At 38.5% G+C, this 13,902-nt stretch overlaps 1 protein-coding gene and 1 long non-coding RNA gene across 2 annotated transcripts; both read left to right on the top strand.

Moving 5' to 3' along the window:
- Nucleotides 1-291: 291 nt before the first annotated feature.
- LOC5571084 (apolipophorin-3) lies at nt 292-1,321 on the top strand. The gene is made up of 2 exons (XM_001659474.2): nt 292-602; nt 683-1,321. Exons 1-2 carry the CDS (start codon nt 558-560, stop codon nt 1,226-1,228), a joined length of 591 nt encoding a protein of 196 aa, XP_001659524.1. The 5' UTR covers nt 292-557; the 3' UTR covers nt 1,229-1,321.
- An 11,141-nt stretch (nt 1,322-12,462) lies between these two features.
- Nucleotides 12,463-13,673, top strand: LOC110678016. The gene is made up of 3 exons (XR_002501387.1): nt 12,463-13,048; nt 13,109-13,288; nt 13,348-13,673. It is a non-coding gene; the product is annotated as an uncharacterized LOC110678016 (long non-coding RNA).
- Nucleotides 13,674-13,902: the final 229 nt, after the last annotated feature.

The raw sequence follows: 13,902 nt of genomic DNA, 5'->3' as shown, positions 1-13,902 counted from the left end.
CTTATCTTACAGTAAAACGGATAAATTAGTACACTTTCATCCATTTTAATCCATGTACATATATCCAGCTTTCCATTCTTGATGTCATGTAAAAAGGTTAAGATTGATTGTACACCTAAGGAATAGAATGTAATATATCCCTATAAATGAAACTCAAAATTCTGAGCTCATAAAGCTTACGTGCGTGTATACACTGAAACGATCGATTCCATATCAGCGGCTCAGTGTGATGCGTTTTTTCGATGGTCGTTTGCTAGACAGACACAACGTATTCTGAGTCTGTGGCTAGTAGGTGGGTAAATAGAATCACAACCTCTTGCCGGTGAACACACCGGGTCCTCGCTCGCTTATTGGCGTTGTGTTATCGGATCTACAACAGCTCGACGCTCGAAACTGATCACTGGCTAAGGTGAGACGCGTTGGAGCAGTTTTGTGTTGGTGCCGTGTATAAAATCCACATAACGTTATTGGATCGGATTAGTCAAGGTTCTGATTTTGGACGGTACGAAACACGGTGTGATTTCCTATTCTTCCCGCGGACAGAAGATAATTTCAAGATGGCAAAGTTGATGTTTATGATTCTGGCTGTTTGCCTTGTTCAGGTAAAGTGGAATTGTTTTCGAACGTGACTCCATGATATAATTGATCTTCCAATAATTTTTTTTTGGTATTGTTTTGATAGGTTACTTTGGCGCGTGTAACTCGCGAAGCTCCAGCTCAGCCAGAGGAGAATACTTTTTTCAAAACGTTGAGCTTAATTCAACAGAAAGCCCATGATGCGTTAACTGGCCTAAATCAAAGTGTTTTGAAATCTCTGGGATTCCAGTCAAACGACGAAGTTGTGGAAACCATCCAGAAGAACACCAATAAATACGTAGAACAACTGAAAACCGTCCAGGCATCACTTGACGAAGAACTGAAGAAGCACTCAGGCATTTTGGACCCCGTTGTTAAGCAACTGAACGAAAAGATCGAAGAAACTAGGAAGTCTCTCACCGAAAAGAACCCCGAGCTGGTGCAGAAGGCTCAGGAATATCAAGAATCTGTTCAGACTAGAATTCAGTCGCTGTTGACAGAGGCACAGAAAACCGGAGAACAATTGAAAGAATCTAGCCGAGGTGCTACCGAACAAGTGCAAACAGCTTTAAAGCAATTGTACGACGCAACGGTTGACACGTTGCAGAAGACCGTTAAGGAGTTGGAGCCAACCAAGCAGGACCAGCCATAAGTGTAGTGTGTATTTAGTGTGTTTGTGATTTTTGTTAATAGAAGAATATGACTATCGTAACTGTCAATAAATGACTCACCTAGTGTACCTCAATCATGCGCATTGTGTGTATATCATTAGCGTTATTACGGCCCGTTGAGTGATGTGTTCAAATGACTTAGCTAATAAGCGGGAATTAGAGGCCTTCGTCTCTCAAGCTGTTCCCATCTCGTAAGTCGGTTTGTCTACACGCAATTCAATGATCAACTAACTTCCCTATTACACTAATTGGCGTAATGACTTCAAGTGTACTGACGTAGAAAGTCTGTCTCATATTTGGTTGATATAGTGCTGCTGAAAACTTGCTCGCGGTTTGAGATTAAAAAAAACTTTTCATCTGCATAAATCATGCTGACAAAAAGTCATCACTACTAGGGGAGAAAGGGGAGACTTGATCCCGTTTTGGTAATGCGATATTTTTTGGCTACAGGTCGCCGAAGTTTTATAAAATACTGGGTTATCAATTTTTACATGAAATTTAAACTATCATTAATCGATCTTTTAGTGATCTAATCCAGAGGTTCTCAAACTTTTACAGATCATGGCGCCCTTATCAAATTTCTGGAGACGTCACGGCGCACGGATATAAAAAAAACGTTGAATTTGAAGAATCTTATTGTTGATGATATTCAGATATTTTTTGTAACTTTCTTTATTTCATGTATACAGGAACATGATGCCAATAGCCAAAGAGCATAACTGGAAAATAAACATTCTGTGTGATGGTTAGCATACTTTTCTCAGCTCATTTTTACAGAATCGAAGTTACCTTACCCAAATTTAACAATAGCTTAAACTATATATTTAGTTTTTTGCATTTGTTCAACGACTAAAATCAAACTCTACTACTCAAATTTTGAACATTAGATCATTTTCGTCAGATTTAATCCTTATTTTTTTCTTTTATTTTAATTAGTCACGTGAGAGTTGAAAATTAGAAATTCAAAATAAAATCTTTAAATTTTTTAACTTTATAAAAAATTTCGTAAGTTGGTTTTAAAAAATGTGTAGAAACGTGGTAGACTATTGTTTTTCGAAGAAAAAAGTTTAAATATGGTTGTTAGATCTGTAGGTAATGCTTCGTTCTTGAAACTATGTCAAAACTTAGCCAAATGAATTTATATTAAGTTTTTCTTGCTTTTCTTTCGAAAAAGTTTCGTGCAAGCCATTTGTTATGTTTTTATACATCTGAAGTTCGACTCACTACCATTCTTTCTTGCGAAAACCTGTCCATATGTACAAGAGCCCAGTTTTGTCAGCACTCTTCTTTAAAAAAAATTATATATATTGGCAATTGTATTACTAGTTATCGTATCTACCACACATATTTTGTAGATATTTGTGAGAGATTTGCACCAAGTTTATATGCGGTAAAAATATCGTCACAAAAAGTTATTAAAAAGTCTTCTTCGATGTCAGCAATTAATTTTCCGAAAAAAAAAATGTGTTCGTTAAGCGAGTCACCCACGGTAATGATTGTTTCAATAATTCATCAAAAACTAGACTGTTGAATACAAATTTAACAGTGGATGAACACATTCCTTGTTTCGTTTGAATAGTGGGGTTTGCTTTCCACCTTTTATTGAATTGAGTTATGTACTTTTGCTGCCTCATGTTTCAGGCGGGTGTAAGGGTCTGCCACCATGTCAAATGTACGGCCGACAATGTCCATATCATCCGCGAAGCAAACAAATGGACTGGATCTAAAAATCTTACCCTTGCTGTTGAGCCCGCTTCTCCTCATAACACCTTCTAGCGTAATATTGAGCAACAGGCACGAAAGTCCATCACCTTGTCGTAGTTTTCGGTGGGATCCAAACGGACTGGAGTGTTCGCCTGAAACCTTCACACAATTTTGCACACCTTTCATCGTCGCTCTTATCAGCTTCGTGAGCTTCCCGGGAAAATTGTTCTCGTCTATGATTTTCCATAGCTCTACGCGGTCGATACTATCGTATGCTGCCTTGAAATCGATGAAAAGGTGATGCGTTGGGACCTGGTATTCACAACATTTTTGGAGGATTTGCCGTACAGTAAAGATCTGGTCCGTTGTCGATCGTTTCCATCTATAACGTTGCACGTTCTGTCGGGTCTCTTGCTGCAGCATGACCGCCTGCGCTGCATTCTTCTCTACCAGAATCTGCCTACATTCCTCGTCGAACCAATCGTTCTGTCGGCTCCGTCCAACGTACCCGACGTTGCTCTCAGCTGCATCGTTGATGGCTGCTTTTGATGTTCTGCAGCAGTCCTCAAGAGGGGCTTCATCCAGCTCACCCTCTTTCGGTAATGTAGCCTTGAAGTGCTGCGCGTATGCAGCTGCGACATCCGGTTGCTTAAGCCGCTCTAGGTCATACCGGGGTGGCCATCGGTACCGTACGTTGTTAACGACGGAGAGTTTTGGGCGCAGTTTGACTACACCAGATAGTGGTCAGAGTCGATGTTAGCGCCACGATAGGTGCTGACGTCGATAATGTCGGAGAAGTGCCGACCATCAATCAGAACGTGATCGATTTGCGATTCTGTCTTCTGTGGTGATCTCCAGGTGTATCGGTATGGAAGGCTGTGCTGGAAGTAGGTGCTACAAATGGCCATATTCTTGGAGGCGGCGAAATCAATTAGTCGCAGGCCGTTTTTGTTCGTCAGCCGGTGGGCACTGAACTTTTGAATAGTCGAATAGTCTGAATTCCTCCTCCTGGCCAACCTGAGCGTTTAGATCTCCTATGATGATTTTGACGTCGTGGCTTGGGAAGCCTCATTTTGCACATTCTCTTATTGATCGGCCACCACCCGATCACGCATCTCTACATATTACCCATTACTATAAAAGCTGTTCCTAGCTCGGGTGGGTTGCCGCAGCTCTGATAGATGGTATGGTTACCTCTAAACATTCGCAGTATTGATCCCTTCCAACACACTTCTGGCAACGCTACGATGTAGAATCTGCGGTCCTTCAACGCGTCGGCGAGTATGCGTGTGCTCCCGATGAAGTTGAAAAATTTCCGGAGGATCATTTCCCCTAAGCGTGCGGAGGACCATAGTGCGCAGTCCTTCACTGGCACTCGGACGATGATCAGCCGCCCCTGACATGGGAAACAGACTGTTGTGAGCCGCTCCTAACATGATGTACAGACGCTCTAGGTTTGCATAAGCAAACCCCCCCTTCTCTGTCAGTATACGACCAGAGTTCCCATCGGGGTTGGTTACCCGATCTTCCCAGAGGTTACTCGTACCCGGCCGGTACCGCGAGGAGGTAGGGATAGGAGTTGCTGGGCAAGAGACTAAGGACCACATAAAGGGGTCTAATTTATTCCTGTAGGTACGCGAGGTACCAATGGTAAGCCATGCTCAGCCATTTACCGTGCCATATTCAATTTATACTGGTTTTATTACTTTCGGCGGTAGGGATAATTTAGCTCATAGTTTGGGAATTTTAAATTCTTTAAATCATCGGCAAACCTTTAAAGTTATACTGGTATAACGATTATTTGCATTACAATTGCTTAAATTTTCAAAAGAGATTTTTCCTTCTTTTGGTCATAGGGGATGGTACACAAATTATGTCACGCTAAATTTCAACTTTTTCGACCCCCCCCCCTTTGTCACACTTTTTGTATGAGTCCTCCGAAAATTTTGTAAGACTTGTCACGCTTGGCTCGACCCCCTCCCCCCCCCCTTGGAGCGTGACGTAATTTGTGCATGACCCCTAGGCTGTTCTTTGAAGAGAAAACTATTTTTCATATTTATTGGAAGTAAAAATTTAGGCCGAATGCCATTAGGCCAAATGTCGTTAGGCCGAAGGCCAGTAAACTGGATGCCGATAGGCCTAAAGGGTCGTTAGGCCGCAAAAGTCATTGGGCCGAAAATAGCCGATAGTTTAAATGAAACGTAAGGTCGAATGTGTAACTTATAGAGGTAGGTCCGGATTATTTGCAATACCTAGAAGCCGCAAAAATGAAAGTATGCTGTTTCGCTCAAAAAAAGTAAAGAAATTTCTTGATTGAATGCGTCAAGAAATTTCCTACAGAGAGCCCCATTTGAAATGACATTTCTTCTCAACTGCATACTGCGATCAGAAAAATGTGATTTCCTGGACCATTTCTTGGAAGAAATTTCTCACGCATCGAGATAGGCGATTCCTTTTCTTGTCAGTAGCAAACCAACCTTAAGGGTTTATTGTTGTTGCTATGATCGCATGATAAAGAATAACCACGATGCATCATTTGTTTTATCATGATCACTAGATTTCCATCCTTGTCTATTACTCTATTCTTACAAAGAGGTATTTACAAAAAAAAAAAAACGAAAATGCTCCGGATTTTACAAAACTGCATGAGTTTTCTAATCTATAGAACATTGAAAATCAGCTCAACTTTAAGGCCATCGCGTAAAATTTTAGAAAATTCCGTTAGTTAGAATGGCTTCTGTTATTTATGTTTCTGACAAAGTAAAGCATCTCATAACTTGAATTGACTGCTGTCAACAGGGCAAACATAAACAACTACATCTCATGATCCATAAATGCGGCCGTTATTTCGTAGAATACACGAATAAGTTTCATATATTTTTTATTCTAAACTAGTGGTCCCGGCAAACTTCGTCTTGCCATCAAGTAGTCTGTTGGAACCTCAAGAACCCGATAGGAATCTTCAGGTGCGGAAACTACAGGCACACGCTGGGCTCCGGAGCTGCTAGAAATCCACATAGTCACGCCTTTAATAATTGGTGAAAAATCTCCGAAGAATGTTTCAAAAGTTTATTTTTTTCCTGTTACCACTAGTACTCCCAAAATTGTATTGGAAACCTTTTCAAAACCGCAAAGATTTTGCCAGAAATACTCTAAAAATAATAAAAGTGTTTTTTTTTTCTGTGTGTTACCTACTGGCAGACTCGAGTGGGCTGGTCACACAGTACAAAGTCCAGAAAAAAGAGGTTGGCTTCTAGTTGAGCTACTGATGGAGATTATTGACCTCATGAAACATAGCGAATGTATTGCAAACAACCATCCCGAAGTAAATAAGCGCATACGATTGCCATTAGTAGTTGGTGGGATTCAGGGATATATCGACGAAGATGGAGCTCTGGAATGTAGTCGGTGTGTTGCTAATCTGTTCTTTAAATGACTGAAGCTACAGACACGGTAATATTTACAAAAACTTTCAAATTTTAATGGTATAGAAAAATGATCCATCTTTCCATTTCCAGATCCATTTTGTTGCCAAAAGTGTGGAACTGAATGCGCACTAATGGTACAATGACCCTTTCGGCCAAATTAGGTTCCAGGTCATAGTTTACTTAGTTCCTTATTTTTAGAAGCTGAAATAATTAATGAACGCATTATGAATTTCAGTCTCACGCATTAAGAAGATCATAATTACCGTATGTGAGCCTAATTTTTTTCATTTTATAAGTCATGCTTTTTGATATTTTTATATTCAGTTTCCTGATCGTAAGTAGTAAATCAACGCGAAGTTTTTAAATCAACTATGTGAATTTCCAATATGTAGCTTAGAATACTATGGATTAGATTTTACAAGCACTCACAATTAGTCATCACATATCAACCTTATATCACAAAACAAATGGAAATGGTATTTTAATACGCCTTTTTTTTCCGTTCGTTTCACATATCTAGCTCTTTCTAGACAAAAGATATCCGTTTGAAAAATTTCTTACCATTCCGGACAGCTGACACACGCTTGCCACATTCCCTAACGAACAGTTTCGCAAGAGTGTCTGATAAATTGAAAGTGCAAATGCAAAATAAGCAATTATGCCAATCAGCTGACAAATTGTGTTCATTTATAGCAAATCACAAGCGTTAATACATTCACGCTATTTGTCTCCCGATTCGATAGTGCCTATTAGTATGCTGACAGAACCATTCATTTATATGGATCTCTTACGCTTGTCTTCGAAGTGTCGCATGAATTAGTTTTCAAATGTGTATTGGTACAAATTTCATATTCATAACGGAATATAAAGCAAACAAATGTGTGCCTTTTTTGCCAAACTAATGACACATTACTTGAAAAGTGTGTGCTTACAAGCCTCTGATTTCCAGGGCCGCATTTAATAGCAAACAAAATTTCAAACGCTATAACTTTTGTGTTCGATAATTTTGCAGTAACTTTACAAGCTGCTTTTCAATTCTCAGAAACTGTATAGATTTTAATTATTGGTCACCTGGTTTTGAAGGTGTTCTGAAGTTCCTGATCCTGGGAAAAATAAAATTATATTTTCTTAGATAAAATTTCCAGATTGTCAATCTGGATCGTTTCTTGGTTCTCTGGACAAAGCGTTGCAAAGCATCAAGTTTTTTTTTGACAAATACTGTGCCGAACTGATTGAATTTCGCTTGAAATGAAAAATTAGCGCTCTCTCAGGTTTTCGCGCGTTGTTCCTGATTTTCATCCAGCTTCTGATATATGACAACGTTTATTTACAGGCTCAAGCGCCATCAGGCATAACGAAGCCAAGTGGGCGAACAAAGTCCTTTCGCGAACGGTTCGCTGATTTTCTTCCATCTCGATCGACATGTCACTGATAATTGCACAAGTCTGAAAGTGATGCAATAATTATCAACTTATTCTTTATTTATTGAAGTATTTATCGCCATTTGTGATTTCATAAACAAAAAGACAAAACATCTGACCTGACTGAAGCCGGTTCTGTGTGCTGGAGGAAAAAATTTGAATTCAATCATTCATGTTGTTTACATTCGAGTTTGTTAACATAGTTAGTTGGATGTTGTACCGACCACTACTTGACGGTGGCATGCATGCTTATCACGGCAAAGTCTCTCGAGCGTATCAGCAATTCCCTGGGTTTCATTTATGGTAGGTCTGGTGTAAATGTTCAATGAGTAACTATGATTGGTTGCTCTTGGCATTGACCTTCACCAACTCTTATTACATGGTTGATTGAGGAAATACAGTTCCTGAGAAAAAAAAGCATTCAGTATTGTGGTTTGGATATTTTAACTGAAGAGTACTAGCGCTTAGGCTCCGTCAGCACCACCGCTCTCGTACTGTGAACAATAAGAATCGTTTTCCAATGAACCTTGTACTCAATACCTGGTTTAACTGCTCTAGGGTTCATGAAGTCCAAAATGATTGCACACCAATTTTCAGATTTCATATCGATTTTATCTGCTATTATAATTGGGCTGTCTAGGATAAGCAACGAACTCTTTAAAATTTCATCAAATGATGATCGAAGAACAGATTGTTTGTAAGGGTTTTAAAAATGCTAAAATCTCATAGATTTTTAATATTCGAATATAAAGTTTTAGATGTTATCGCTTCCAACAAAGATAGTTCTGCATTCGTTTTGCTCAACTGATTTACAAAAAATATGTTATTAGGCTTAGTATGTTGTGCGCCCCCCACAATCAAAGTCACCCGCATTATCAAAGATACCCCGTTTCACGGTACGTTTAATCTATGTAGCATATTCATTAAATAAATTTCTATCAAAAACATCGCAAAAATCATCAATGCACGCTTCGTTTCACTAATTGTATTATCAATTATCAATGATTAGTTCTATTTGTATTAAGCATGTGCCAGTCACGTTTGTCCGGCAGTTATGCAAGTTGTCTGTCTGTATGTGCTGCGTGTAGTGTTAAAACTGCTTAGATGGACTGTAGCTACTGTGGAAGTGCCGAGTGCGCTATTGACAAAACGAGTATCGCACCATAAGTTCAGGGAATGCATGCCATCACGCCACTCGTGACGATTCGACTCAGCGCAATTCTTTCTTTTACAGCATTTGCCTACAGCAATCCCTTTGTTCGAAAAGTAGGTGCCAGCTACCAAGAGTTCTTATTTAAATGTTTAAATTTGCTATGTGCAACTTTTTGACGAAATCATTTTTTTTTAGTTTGGTGTGTATGTACAACATGGTCGATTTCATATTCCCTCAATCGGCAGCATCATTAGTGTCCACAAAATGTATTTAAAACGTGATAACGTGTTTTTAAATATATTTTTTTCACAAGTTCTCACTGAATTCTTTTATCTTTGGTTTTGATCATTGGTCATCTGGTTTTGTAGATATTGTAGTACCGTAATCCGGGCTATCATTGATCAGCGGGGTAACATTGATAGGAATGACTCATCTCATCAGAAGTTCGTATTACAGCCGACTCTCCACATCTCGATGTTCTACATCTCGATATCTCTCCATATGTCGATGATTTCATAAGTCCCTTCAGTCTGCATACATTTTCACTCTCCATATCTCGATATCCTCCTTATCTCGATATCTCCATGTCTCGATGTGTTTCTGTTGATTTTTCGTCCTCAATTTTCTCTCCGTATGTCGATATGACCAATATCGAAGGTGACTAGACCAAAATATTGGGATTCAAAACAAATTGGGAGCGCAAAATGACGTTTGTTTGTGTATTACGTTCTTTTCAACGGAGTGTTTTTCAATCTAGTATTCATCAAAAATTTGTTATTTGTCTCGATCTCTCCCTATCTCGATGGTCCCTTCGATATTGAGATGTGGAGGGAGAGGCGACTGTATCATTTATTGATGAAACATTTCCAAATCCATTCTCTTTCTTATATTCATGAGTTAATAAAAGTTAATATTTTTGCGAAAATTGCGTTTATCTTATGCGTAAATTTGTTAACTTTTCGAAATAATTATTTTAATTGTTATGGACGACACTACCGAAGATTCATGTCTCACATAAGTTCTGTAAACGATATAAGCAAGAAAAATGTGGTTCTTACTAAAAATGGCATCGCCGAAAACGATTCCGTTGTCGAAACTTTTATAAGTATGCTCAATTAGGCAAAACATTACCGAATTACTGTTAAGAATGTAAAATTCCCTTAGAAAAATGCCTACCTTTAGGCGTATTCCGTAGTTCGAGGTACCTATTTTTAGTATTGAAATAACTCAAAAAGTAAATGACTTGTAAGCGTTTGGCCTTCATATTTGGCTTCAGAGGTCATGATTTAAGTAAGTGACGACATTTTCAATATTACAGAACGTTGTTTACATAGGTGATCAATGTTACCCCGTATCAGCTAAATCAAAAAATCGTTTAAAACATTCTTTTTAACATGCTTAAATCTTTCAAAAAAAAAAAAAAAAAAAAAAAAAAAAAAAAAAAAAAAAAAAAAAAAAAAAAAAAAAAAAAAAAAAAAAAAAAAAAAAAAAAAAAAAAAAATACATTATATAGTCTCGAGCTATGGTTGGCAGTACTTGTTTAAAAAACATAAAATTTGTAACATTTTCATTTTTATACGAAATATTATAGAAACACACAGATAAATGATCAATGTTACCCCGGATTACGGTACCAAATTGCTTCATTTTCTCCCAACAGATTCTCATTGAAGTAGGCCAAACGCTCCCTTAGTGGAGGTAGCTCCAATAGTGGAGGTACAGTCAACTTTCGTTCGTTGCACTAAAACTATAGCCCACCTAGTGAAAGACTTTCATTAATCGGGCTAGGTTTTTAGCTGTCAAAATATTGAATACAATGGAAATTCAGGGCTACCAACATTGATAAATGGAGCTATATGTCTTTGAATGACGTTTGTTTGTCTGAATGACGTTTGCACCTAACGGGAGCCCAATTAAAGATAGTGCAACGAACGAAATTCGACTGTAGTGGGTTAATATGTTATGCACTAAATAATGATTAAGTGACATTTTTCTATGACGTACGATGCAAAAATGATACAAGAAATTCATGAATTTTGATCGTTGAACTATTTAAAACAATTATTTTGTTAAAAAAATTTGTTTCTTTGCACCTATAGTGGTGCATCAGTACCTATAGTGGAGGGTCACATTAAAAAATCAATAGTTTGCGCCATTAAAGGAACCATTCTAAAAACATACCTCCACTACAGTGTTCCTATTTTTGGTGCAAGGCTTTCTGCAGTGAAATTTTAAATCAATCGTGATTTTCATATGATGAAGGATTTGAGATCTATCGACTGATACCTTAAAATCACATATTATATGATTATATCACCAAGTTTTTGCAGTTTTCCCTTTGGTGCATTTGGTACATTTGCCCTTTTGTTTTGAAATACAAAAAAAAACCAACATTTCAAAAGGTACACGAAAAAAAAATCTCAAAATCTAAGTTAAAAACAACAGTGTGGCATTAACTCGGAATACGAATGAATTAACTTTATGGACTTAAATTAATATAAAACACTTGAAAAACGAGAAAACGTGTATTTCTAACGTAAACTGAAATTTTTGATGTACAAATTGAGATAGGGCTTTGGGATCCGCTTAAGCACGGTGTGCTGAAACACACCAGAGTCTATGAATAGAGAGTTACGCGAAGACTGAAACCAAGTCTACCTATTGCACCGTCAAATCGTCAACCTATTGAGCAAAATAAACAAACACGTTTTGGCGCGAGAGGAGTATTGCTATCGTGACGAAATTCATAAAGAACTTTATCTAAGCTCCGGTTTAAATTGCGTTGTATGACGATGATAACTTTTTTTTTCTATCTTTATTAACGAGATTTTTAGCCCTGGGCTAGTTCATCTCGGGACCAACGGCTTTGCTTCCCTTCCGAAGGAAGTCGTCACTAGAACTTTTTGTCTGTAACTGACTCGGGGATGGGATTTGATCCCAGGTCCTCGGGGACGGACCTGGTGTAGTGGTTAGAACACACGCCTCTCACGCCGTGGACGATGATAACTAAACAATTGCTCTTTGAAGCCTATAATTTGTGAATGAACTTTCTTCTTGTTATATGTAATGTAACGATTATTTAAGTAATCTTCTTCCATCGGTGGATTAGTTGAAATGCAACTGAAATTTAATAAACTATCCAAAATTATTTAACTTGAAAACTATACCCAAGTAACCATGGAGCATTATATAATTGCATATATAATGCAGCTGCATTGCCGTAAGCCTACCATTATAGTAGTTTAAAAGTGGAGAAGGGCACTTTTACAGTTAAATTAATGCAAAAAGGACGATAAAGCAATGAAGCAACTCATAAAGTAATATTAATGCAGCAGTACAATTTATAAAGTGATGTTAGTGCATTGATACATTTGTAATGTAGGGTTAATGCTTCATTGCTTGACAGCTCTTGAAATTTGTTGAATAAAAGCAATGTTGCATCAATGGTGTTGATATGCAGTAGAATACGTGCAATGTTATAATGCTTGTGGTTACTTGGGTATAATAGAGATAAGTGACATTTGTCGTCACGTACACTAGCGCATATAATACCGTGTAAACGTTGTTTTTGTTTTCCTTTGACTAACCTAAAAATCAAAAGCGTCATAGTTGATTGTTTACTCTGTTTACTACATCGTCGAAATCTAAGTCGAAGTGTTAAAAATGGTTGTGAAGTGTGTAGTTCTTGGCTGCGGAGCTTACAGTAACGATGAAAATATCGGCTTTTATTCCATAAAAGAACCAATGTAAAAACACGCACGGTGATGCAACAAAGAAGGTCAGAGTGGTTGAAAGTTTAGATGCTGAAGGATCCGCCTCCACATGTTCGCGTATGCGGCCGGCACTTAGTTTCGGGCCAGCCTGCAGCACTTATTGATGTCCACTCGACACCAAGTTTGCATCTGTCCAACACCCGTGCGAACCAGATTGCACATCAGTTCGATGTACCCGACCGGAAAAAAGCTAAGTTACAGACGGAGAACCTAATGGTGTTTCCGAAATTGCTCCTGTTGTATCGTCATCGCCTTCCAACAGCGCTGGTACCCCATCGCTACAGTTTCCGTCCGACAGTGATCCGCTGAATCAGGAATTAAGGTAATTAACATGATTGTGTTTGCCAAAAAACTTGCCTAACTATTTCAATCATTTCTTCAGGAGTCTTGAAGCTTCAAGCTCGCAGTCTGTGCTGAAAATTGATAATGAAAGCACGCCAATCAAATGCCCTTCCAATGTCTTGCGGAACATTTATGAAGTAAGAAGCAACGGAGCCACCTCCTGCGACGTTTCAACCAGCTATGTGTACATGCAGGATGATCAAGTTGGTATGCCCCATAAGTAAGCAAGTCAGATTCAAATACTTACACGGTTCGAAATTAACGATGGTTTTCTTTAAGGTACAACATATTCGATTCTGGTATGATTGGATTGGAACCGTTTCTTGATGACGTTTTTACGGACCACATTCTACAGATGACCGATGTCCTCGATGCAACAAACGATTTATTGGGGGGGGAATTCGGATCCACCACCATGAACTGGTAAATCCGGGCAAAAGTAACATTTTGCGGAATATCAGTTTGGCTGGTGCGCACGGTGTAGGGATCCACTCCAACGACTTCAATGTTTCGCTTGTAGCGGTCAGCAGCTTCCTGAGAGTCCTTAAAGACATAAAAATTGAAATAAAATAACATAATCTATCTATCTATCTATATAAATAAAAATGGAGTGGTGTTTGTATGTCACGAAATGGCTTCCGAACGGATCAACCGATTTGAATGATTATTTTTCCGTTTTGTTCGTCAAGTGTTCCGACGTGTTTGTGTGAATAAAAAACCCAGGATATTCACCGGGAAAGTCGGAAAAACGAGCGTGAACGGAACTGTCATTTTGTATGGGACGATCCATAGCGTTTTTTAACAGCCTACTTGATGGCAAGACGAAGTTTGCCG

Source organism: Aedes aegypti, chromosome 3 (genome assembly GCF_002204515.2).
Source record: "Aedes aegypti strain LVP_AGWG chromosome 3, AaegL5.0 Primary Assembly, whole genome shotgun sequence".
In the NCBI taxonomy this organism is placed as follows: domain Eukaryota; kingdom Metazoa; phylum Arthropoda; class Insecta; order Diptera; family Culicidae; genus Aedes; species Aedes aegypti.
Note: the sequence above shows the minus strand (reverse complement) of the source record. Positions and strands in the feature narration are given on the sequence as shown.